The following is a 10852-nucleotide window of genomic DNA, read 5'->3' as shown; positions in this document are numbered from 1 at the left end:
TGCTTTCCAAGAGGTTACAGAGTTTTGTAATATACAGAGGCGTCCTAAATCATCTGTCCGTTGTTCCCAAACCAAAGCAGTATATATGTAGGTTTACTTTACCAGGGTACTATTCATATAATTACTACTTACCAAGCAACACAATCACAAGCCCTTACTGTTGCTCAACAAAGGTAGTAGTCAAAGTTGAGTCCAAGCCAATAATATTACAGTGTGAAATATTTGGCGTGTGGAGACTGCATGTCACCCCATTGGGTCTTAACAAAGAATTACAATTGAAATGTAATTTAAGATTTTTTTTTCTTTTACGCTGATTGTGAATGTAATATTTGGTTTCTTCAATCATAAAGGTTATAATTTGCACTATGTGCTATGGTTAATTAGTGTGAAGCTATTGTGAATACAGATCGGCAATCATTTTAATATAATTAAGCCAATAAAGTAGCATACAGCGCCTTGCAAAAGTATTCACCCCCCTTGGCATTCCAGAACCTGAATGAGGATTTGCATCATTTAATTTACAGAACATGCCCACAACTTTGAAGATTTTTTTTATTTTTTTATTGTGAAGCAAACAACAAATAGGACAAAATAACAGAAAAAGTGACACAATTATTTTTTAAAGTGTAAAAATAAAAAATAAAAGGTAAAATAGCTCACGTGCAGAAGAGAATGCACACATGAGTAGCGTCCGCATACGAAAACGGTGTTCAAACCACACATGTGAGGTATTGCCGCGATTGGTAGAGGGAGAGCAATAATTCTAGCCCTAGACCTCCTCTGCAACTCAAAACGCAACCTGTAGATTTTTTTAAATGTTGCCAATGGAGATTTTTAAGGGCAAAAGTTTGTCACCATTCCACGAGCGGGCGCAATTTTGAAGCGTGACATGTTGGGTATCAATTTACTCGGCGTAACATTATCTTTCTTAATATAAAAAAATTGGGCTGATTTTACTGTTGTCTTATTTTTTAATTTTAAAAAAGTGTATTTTTTCAAGAAAAAGTGCACTTGTAAGACCACTGCGCAAATACGGTGTGACAGAAAGTATTGCAACGACCGCCATTTTATTCTCTAGGGCAGTGATGGCGAACCTTGGCACCCCAGATGTTTTGGAACTACATTTCCCATGATGCTCCTGCACTTTGCAGTGTAGTGGAGCATCATGGGAAATGTAGTTCCAAAACATCTGGGGTGCCAAGGTTCGCCATCACTGCTCTAGGGTGTTAGAAACAAAATGTATAATTTTTGTGGTTCTAAATAATTTTATAGCAAAAAAATGTTTTTAACTTGTAAACAACAAAAAGAGGCCCGGCCTTTAAGTGGTTAATGGCCAAAAGGTTCAATTTTAGTCTCATCAGACCAGAGTACCTTCCGCCATACATTTTGTGAGTCTCCCACATGCCTTTTTTTCGCAAACTCACAACGTGCTATTTTGTTTTTTGCTGAAAGTAATGTCTTTCTTCTGGCCACTCTGCCATAAAGCCCAACTCTATGGAGCATACGGCTTATTGTCGTCCTATGTACAGATACTCCAGTCTCTGCTCTCCTCCAGGGTTACCTTGGGTCTCTGTTCTGCCTCTCTGATTAATGCCCTCCTTGCCCGGTCCATGAGTTTTGGTGTGCGGCCATCTCTTGGCAGGTTTGCTGTTATGCCATGTTCTTTCCCTTTGGTTATGATAGATTATGATAGATTATGATAGATTTGATGGTGATCCTAGGGATCATCAAAGATTTGGATATTTTTTTATAACCTAACCCTGACTTGTACTTCTCAACAACATTGTCCCTTACTTGTTTGGAGAGTTCCTTGGTCTTCATGACAGTGTTTGGTTAGTGGGGCCTCTTGCTTAGGTGTTGCAGCCTCTGGGGCCTTTCAAAAAGGTCTTTATATGTAATGACAGATCATGTGACACTTAGATTGCACACAGGTGGACATCATTCCACTATTATGTGACTTCTGAAGGTAATTGGTTGCACCAGAGCTTTTTATGGGCTTCATAAAAAAGTGGGTGAATACATACACACATGTCAATTATCAGTTTATTATTTCTGAAAAATAGTTTTATGTATGTATTTTTCTAATTTTACTTCACCGACTTAGACTATTGTGTTCTGATCCATCACATATAATTAAGATTAAAAAAACATTGAATTAAAGGCTGTAATGTAACAAAATAGGTAAAAAGCCAATGGGGTGAATACTTTTGCAAGGCACTGTAGTTCCTTACTGGGTCCAAAATATATACAACACCATGCTATTTCATTTTAGCTGGCTTGAATGGATTAATTCATCCACTATATCAAACAATTTCAGATACATTTCAATCCAGAAAAATATTAGCCTTACAGTTTTTTATTTTTAAATTGCCTATTTAAAAAAAAAAAAAAAAAATAGGCAATAGGTTCTATTTTTACCAATCAGATCTTTAACCACTTACAGACCGGACTATTTTGCTGGTCAAAGACCAGACCACTTTTTGAGATTCGGCACTGCGTTGCTTTAACTGACAATTGCGCGGTCGCACAACGTGGCTCCCAAACAAAATTGACGTCCTTTTTTTCCCACAAATAGAGCTTTCTTTTGGTGGTATTTGATCACCTCTGCGGTTTTAATTTTTTGCGCTATAAACAGAAATAGAGCGACAATTTTGAAAAAAACACATTTTTTTTAGTTTTTGTTATAATAAATATCCCCCAAAAATATATAAAAAAACATTTTTTTTCCCTCAGTTTAGGCCGATACGTATTCTTCTACATATTTTTGGTAAAAACAATCGCAATAAGCGATTATTGATTGGTTTGCACAAAAGTTATAGCATTTACAAAATAGGGGATAGTTTTATGGCATTTTTATTAATAACTTTTTTATACTAGTAATGGTATAAATCAATCAATCAATTCCTTCACCCCAAACTCACTCATCCATGTCTTTATGGACCTTGCTTTGTGCACTGGAGCCCTTGTCCCTAGCAGTTTGTAAAGGGGACATTGATTTGTAAATGGGCCCCTAACAGTAGTAATGAAGTCTAAAAGTTTAATACAACGTGTCCCTGTCCCTATGCAATTAGCGGACCCCCAGCTGTTGCAGAACTACAATTCCCATGAGGCATAGCAAGCATGACAGCTAGAGGCAGAGGCATAATGGTACTTGTAGTTTAGCAACAGCTGGAGGTCCGCTAATTGCATATCAATGCCCTAGTCTCTGAATGTCTCCTATAGCATGACTTCTGTCTCCAACCACTGAAGAACCACCTCTAACCATTTCCTCTATCAAGTTTTCAGTATGTAACAGTTTTTTGTAGCATTACATGTAAGAAATACTATATGGGGGCCTATGAAAACATTAGGGGCCACGTTTGAGGTCCCTCTTACCTTACAAATTGACAACCACTGGTGTAAACACTTAATAGTAAGTATTTAACCAGTTCCTGACCAGCGTACGCCGATGTACGTCGGCAGAATGGCATGGGCAGGCATAATGGCGTACAGGTACGTCCAATCTTCAATGCCGCCCTGCCATCGCGAGCGCGCCGCCGGCGGCGCACTTGCGTGCTGGTCGGGACCTCCGTGAGTCCGGTCGCGGGTCCCGCGGACTCGATCGATGCGGGCATACCTGCGATCGTCTCACGGGACAGCTGAATGGAGAAATGCCGTTGTAAACAGCATTTCTCCATTCTGCCTAGCAACTAGTGACGCTGATCTCTGCTCCATGTGATTGGAGCAGAGATCAGTGTTCACTAAATGAAAGCCCAGCCCCCCACAGTTAGTAACACACCCCTAGGAACACTTAATCCCTACACTGCCACCCACTGGTTAACCCCTTTACTGCCACAGGAATCACACAGGAATCACTGCATTTATATAGCAGTGATTGCTGTATAACTGACAATGGTCCCAAAAATGTGTCAAAAATGTCCGATGTGTCCGCCATAATGTCGCAGTCACAATAAAAATCGCTGATCGCCACCATTACTAGTAAAAAAATAAATAATAAAAAATGATTAATAAAAATGCCATAAAACTATCCCTATTTTGTAAACGCTATAACTTTTGCACAAACCAATCAATAATCGCTTATTGCAATTTTTTTACCAAAAATATGTAGAAGAATACGTATCGGCCTAAACTGAGGGGAAAAAAAATGTTTTATATATTTTTGGGGGATATTTATTATAACAAAAAGTAAAAAATAATGTGTTTTTTTTTCAAAATTGTCGCTCTATTTTTGTTTATAGCGCAAAAAATAAAAACCGCAGGGTTGATCAAATACCAGCAAAAGAAAGCTCTATTTGTGGGAAAAAAAGTACGTTAATTTTGTTTGGGAGCCACGTTGCATAACTGCGCAATTGTCAGTTAAAGCGACGTAGTGCCGAATCGCAAAAAGTGGTCTGGTCTTTGACCAGCAAAATGGTCCGGTCTGTAAGTGGTTAAATATGCCTTAACCATTCTTAAACATAATGTATATTAAAAGAGATACACTTTAAACATGTCACATTTTGTGTGGGTGTGTTAATTACAATAGTGTCGCAACTGATGTAATAAAATAGATCATGTGTGGCTCATATACTGTAAGTGTCTGAAATTTAAATATATTTACATGCAAATCATACTATGTGTTTATGTTATATAATGAAATTTATTTTAAACAGTTTCCTCATTTGATATGCAATACATTCTGATTATTTTTACTGGGGGAGATGTCATTAAATATTATCATGTTATTTTATTGTGGGAATTTCTATACCAGGATATAGATAATAAGTCAAGAATCTGGAAAGTATAAATTCTGGGACATTGTGGCTTCATCTAGTACACTCATATGAGCAGAGTACAGAGATGGCAGGACGAGAAGTGTTGATTCTCTGCGTATCGATCATCAATGCTGTACTGGGGTCCCATATGCAGGGTGGGACTTCGTCATTCAGAGTTCGTGAAAAATATGCAAATGGTTGGGTGGTAAGATTTCTTGATTTTAATAACTGTATATATAGTATACAATTTTCACAGTTTTGATTGAGATTTAAAAAAAAAGAAAACTGTCATCAGAGAAATTAGCTGGGTAGAGGGGTCTGGGAAAGTTTTCCAATACTGGATTACCCCTTCAATACCTTTTAGAGTCCATTTTATTATGAATCTTGTTCCGGCACAGTGATTCAAAGTATAAAAGTGAGCATGACAGCCAGTCAACTACCACGACGGCAGGGGGGGCATAATGGGAACATGTTTTTCTTGTTTTGAGTAGTTTATTTTAGAGTTTATATAATGTTAATCAACAAGCAATTTTTTGTTTCCTTTTTCACATTTTTGTTCCATGTAAGCAATTACAGCAGGGGTGCTCAACCCGTGGCCTATGGGTCACATGTATCAAACCAGAGAAGCATATGCCCATGCTCTGGGATGATGGGTTGGCAAGCCCAGAAAGCGATCAATGGGTTGCTGACCCGCCATCCCAGAGCATCAGAATACATGGAGCCTGCGCCAGTAGAGGAGGAAGCAGGCGGCTGCGGAGGGAGCAAGAGCCGCATAAGCCGATGCATCCTCTGTAGGGCCGTCTCCTGTCTCAGGTGGGGTGATATCAAACACACCTCACAGAGGACCTTTTTAGTGGCCTGGACAGTGATGCCAGCAGAAGCTGGAAAAGGTCAGTGTATTAAATATTACATACACTGCACCTTTGCAATGGGCATATTAGCACTGATAAAAAAGGGTTATTAGGCTGCTTTCACACTGATCTACAGGTACAGCTCAGTACACCTGTGGCTTTCCTGCGGGTTAGCTGTACTGAGCTGCAGACTTCTATTATATCCTGTGGGTTTGGTGTGCTTTTAGAAAGTGCACCATACCCACAAGATGTAATAGAAGTCTAGCCCACAGGAAAGCCGTGGGTCTACTGCACTGCACCCGTGGTTCGGGTAAACTTCAGTGCATCAGTGTGGAAGCAGCCTTAGAGGGGGCTCAGGACAGTAAGGGCTCTTTTACATTTAGTTTGGGGGTGGTAAAACCCCATAGTTTATTCTGGTCCACAACCCATTACCAAATCACTTAAAGTGGTTGTAAACCCAAAATAAAAAAATAAAAAAAAACCCTGTAAGATAAAGACATAATAAGCTAGTATACATCCCATACTAGCTCATTATGAAATACTTTCCTTAGATCAAAGCTGTTCTACTACTGTGACTGGCGACATGCCTCCCGGAGTTGTTTCCGGGTTCGCGGGCGCCGGCGCCATGATTGGCCGGAGCTGCGATTACGTCCCTCCCACACATGCGCGCAGCTGCCGCTAGTCATGCCATGGCTGCTGAAGAAACGGCACGAGAGAGCTGTTTCTTCAGTGCGCCAATGAGGTTGGCTCAAGCGTATATGGTAAAACCGTGCAGATATATTATAGACTTACCTGTAGGTACGAGTGGTCTAATAGAGTTTACAACCACTTTAAGTGGCCCTCGCTCTTCAAAGGGTATAGCATCTCTGAATTGCGGAAAAGGCCACATAGAGTATCTGCTGCTACAAGCAAACTAATCACACCCATATACTGTACTTGCACTGAAAAATGGAAAACAGTCAAGTATAATAACTGTGTAACAATTCTAAACACTAATTAAAGTATGTACATTTCCCATTGTACACAAATAATCACAATTATAATATAATCATCATTTTATAATTAAGTATTATAATTAGAGTATACAAAGGCCTTATAACACTAAACTGTATCAGGTAATTTATCTATATTTGCTATTTAATATAACAAGCATTTCCTTATCCAAACATTTAATTTATATATCCTAAAATGCTACATAGTTATGCAATCTTTGTTTCAAATGGTAAAAAATTAAGTTAGATTTTATACTCATAGTATCCCAGTTTTCTGCCTGTGGTGCCTAGGTGAGTTAGACTAGTGGTTCTCAACCTCAGTCCTCAAGTATCTGCAATGGGCCATGTTTTGGGAACTTCCCTTAGATAAAATAGCTCTTATCAATACCATGTCATTGATAAAAATGGTGTCGCTAGGGGGTGGCTTTTGGGGCTATAGCCCCGATTCTAGAGCCCATAGCTCGGAGTCTCTGCAAGAGTCCCCAAGGGGAAGGGAAGCTCTCTGGAGACCCTGATGTAAGTGGGGGGCTCTCTGGGGGACCCTGGTGCAAGGGAGAGGCTCTCTGGGGACCCTGCTTTTAAGGGGGAGGCTCTCTGGGGACCCTGATTTAAGGGGAGGCTCTCTGGGACCCCAATGTAAGGGGGACTCTCTGGGAACCCTGATGTAAGTGGGGGTCTCTCTGCGGGCTCTGATGCAAAGGGGAGGATCTCTGGGGACTCTGATGTAAGGGGGGCTCTCTGGGGACCCTGATGTAAGGGGGGCTCTCTGGGGCTATACACACACACACACACGTATATTACTGTATATACATGTGTATGCCCACCCAAGTGTATGACTTTCTTTACTATACTGCTATGGACTCTAGCCCCTTATCTTTTGTAGACCTAGCAATGCCACTGATTCATAATTATTTAAAACAGCTGTGCAAAGTAAAGGAAACCAAAAACATGGCTTTTTTGGGGGTACTTGAGGACTGAGGTTGAGAACCACTGAGTTAGAACTTCAGGCTCTAATCACATGCTTAGATGCTTAATCAGTGAGTTAGACATCATACGACTTCCAATGAGATTCTGGGGAATGCAGACCAGCCCAAATCGAGCACTGCACTGGAGGGTTCTCCCTGTGAGTTTTGGGGTACTCATCCTTCCCCAGGAATGTGACATGTGACATCATGCCCAGAGATGCATAAGATGGGGAATAAGTAATTATAAGTGCTGGTTCACATTGGTGTGATGCGGAAACACTGCAAATCCACTGTGCGGTCCCACATTGCACCTAACTCGCAAAGACAGTTCACACTGCCATATGCGACGTGCTGGGAGTGTCAATACAGTGTTAATTAGACATGTGCAAAAGGAAAAAATTTGTTTAGTTTCATTTTAATTTGTTAATTCATGAATTTCGTTTAGTTATATTCGTTAACTTCCGTAAATTCGTTTTCGGATTTCGTTTAATTTTCTACCGAATTCGAAAAATCGGCCACATTCGAAAATATTTCAACCAAATTCGAAAATATTTCTACCACATTCGAAATGATTTCAACATGATTCGACATTATTTCAACCGCATTCGAAATGGTTTCAACATGATTCGAAATTATTTCAACCGCATTCGAAATTATTTCAACATGATTTGACATTATTTCAACCGCATTCGAAATTATTTCAACATGATTCGACATTATTTCGAAAATATTTTGTGACCCGACTTTAGGGCCATGGATCTCGGGGTCACTTGGTGCTAGAAACTCCAGATTTGGATATGTTGTAGTGCTAGTACTATTGTGTTTGCATACCAAATTTGGTTTCTAGCTATAAGTGACCCCGAGATATGTGGCCCCAAAATCGGGTGGCAAAATGTCATTCTCTGCTGCAGAAAAGTGCTTGACATTTTGTGACCCAAATTTGGGGCCACGTAACTCGGAATCACTTGGTGCTAGAATCACTTGGTATGCAAACACAATAGTACTAGAACTACAACATATCCAAATTTGGAGTTTCTAGCACCAAGTGACCCCGAGATACATGGCCCTAAATTCGGGTCACAAAATATTTTCGAATGCGGTTGAAATAATGTCGAATCATCATGTTGAAATCTTTTCGAATCCGGTATTGAGTCGAATTTCGGCCGAATTAGGTTGAATTCGTTAGTATTGTAATTCGGTTATTCGGATGCATCCGAATGTCCGAATAATGAAAATTCGTCCGAATTTTGAATCGGAACGAAACGAAATGCACATGTCTAGTGTTAATGACACTGCAGTTCAGTTTCATATCGCACTGCAAACTGACAGTTCAGACCAAAAAAAAGGGTCCTATCCCTTTTAGATATAGAAAGGTTTTATAGAGTAAATTTACGTTTGGAGGAGGTCAGTCATTATTGGTAGGACATTCTTTTTTAATACTGAACCACACCAGGTAAATATATGGTGATGCCATTTAGCGATATGGTTTTAAAGGTCCGTAGGAGGGGTTTGAGATGAAAATTTGAAGAGTCTGTTTATATCTGCATAGATTTTATTACCTAAGGGGAAGGATGTATCAGGATGGGACAGAAAAAGGAGGTCATCCACCACTTTGTGATGACCTGATGGCTTAGTAAAGCCTCGTATGTTAGGTGAATCACAGATTGTATGCAGGAGAGGTTACATGGTGAAAATTTATATAAGAGGAGATACCAGGTATCCCTGCTTCGTCCCATTTGTAGTTGAAAACGAATCAGACAAGAAACTATTCCTAAATATAAAAATTTTTGCTAATAAAAAAACTCAAATGCTGCTCCAATCAGTCTTCCGAGACCCAGTTATTCCCCTACTGAATGCTGAAATCACATCTCTCACATAGTATAGGGGGGTGAATCCAGGCTCTTAACCAGGGGCAGACATGCCATTTGTGCCCCTGCACAAAGGCCCACTGAGATTTAGGAGACTATTAATACTAGATGTAAATCAAACAGGTGCTGGGTCTTGTAGACCTTATGCAGCTCACTTCTATCTAGCTGTCAAAGAATACACTGAAAATACATTATTTTTCTTGGCTAGTGGTTAAATGAAAATCCCAAACACTGGTCTTGCACAGAGTTGATGTCCATATCTGCTGACAAAGAACACCTTGACAGAAGTTTTTTCATGCTGTTTTTTAGGTGGATATTAAGTACAGAACAGGCTTTGAAAGCTCGTCATCATATAGATTTTCCTGGCGCTGCCTTTCTGGGAATTGTGGCACTGAGCTTCAAAACACCATAACACTTATGGAAAACAGGACCACCAGACCCAGCCGTTGGTACCAGAATGAGGGGCATATGAAAAGACGTGTACCTATCGACAAACCTTTCCAACTTGGGTAAGTCTTAACTCCTTTTTGACCTCCTTTTTGTGACAACCCCTCTAGAACCCCTCACAAATCTTTCTGTGAGGTCTTTGGCAAAACTTAGACATGAGGCCCCACTCACGCCCATAATGGGAAAAAAAATCCAAGCAAGAAAAATGACTGCAGAAAGATGCAAGGATCTAGCACACAGGTGATCAGTACCACTTCCAGGGCACCCTCCTCACCCATCAGACATATGCAGCCAGCACAACATCTGGGAACCCAGCAAGGTGACAACCCCTCAAAAAATTACCCCCATTGCCTTGGAGAGAGAGAGGAGGGGGAGAGAGGGGACAGAGAAGGGGGGTCAGAGAGAGAGATTCCTGTCCCTGTCTGCAGCTCCTCCATTTCCCAATCTACATAATTTATGTGCAGAGTCTGAACTAAATGGAAGCTCCAGTCGTTGTGGTGAAGTGGTGGGATTACTCACTGTGCCCTGTGGCAGTGTGTTCGGTCCCTGCTCATCCATGTGTAAAGGGCTGAGGCTGGGGGGGGGGGGGGGGGGGAGAGAGTATGCCCCGACTCAGTTCATTCAAATCTTCCAACCCATCTGATCAATAAATCCATCAATTTACAACTTACATATCATTTGAAAACAATTAAAGCCTATCAAAAACCTATATACTTGAGTAATTTGACTGATTAGGTTTGATTGCAGTCTGCTACTCATGTATCAGTGTCAGGTTTTGCATGCTATAAGGGTTCAAACAATCCCATTGAATAAATGGATAAAATCTACCGGTACCTAAAATAATTTTTTAAGGTTTGTTTTAGTGGTTAAAGCTGTTCTTTTTTTTTTTTTTTTTTGCTGTCTATGTATCCCAAGGGAGGTGCAAAGTTAAGCTCCATACACACTATGAGAAAATTGGAAGAAAAATTCCATACG

General features: G+C 40.2%; 1 protein-coding gene across 1 annotated transcript in view; it reads left to right on the top strand.

The window, feature by feature from the left end:
• Positions 1-4803: 4803 nt before the first annotated feature.
• LOC143939294 (uncharacterized) overlaps positions 4804-10852 on the top strand; it is a 29668-nt gene continuing 23619 nt past the window's right edge. Inside the window, exons 1-2 of the mRNA XM_077460956.1 lie at positions 4804-4959; positions 9740-9939. Coding sequence (XP_077317082.1) covers positions 4840-4959; positions 9740-9939 — 320 coding nt within the window. The 5' untranslated portion in view covers positions 4804-4839. The remainder of the gene's footprint in view (positions 4960-9739; positions 9940-10852) is intronic.

Source organism: Lithobates pipiens, unplaced genomic scaffold (assembly GCF_037356315.1).
Source record: "Lithobates pipiens isolate NorthernLeopardFrog02 unplaced genomic scaffold, aLitPip1_a1.2 Scaffold_10, whole genome shotgun sequence".
Taxonomy (NCBI): Eukaryota; Metazoa; Chordata; class Amphibia; order Anura; family Ranidae; genus Lithobates; species Lithobates pipiens.
Note: the sequence above shows the minus strand (reverse complement) of the source record. Positions and strands in the feature narration are given on the sequence as shown.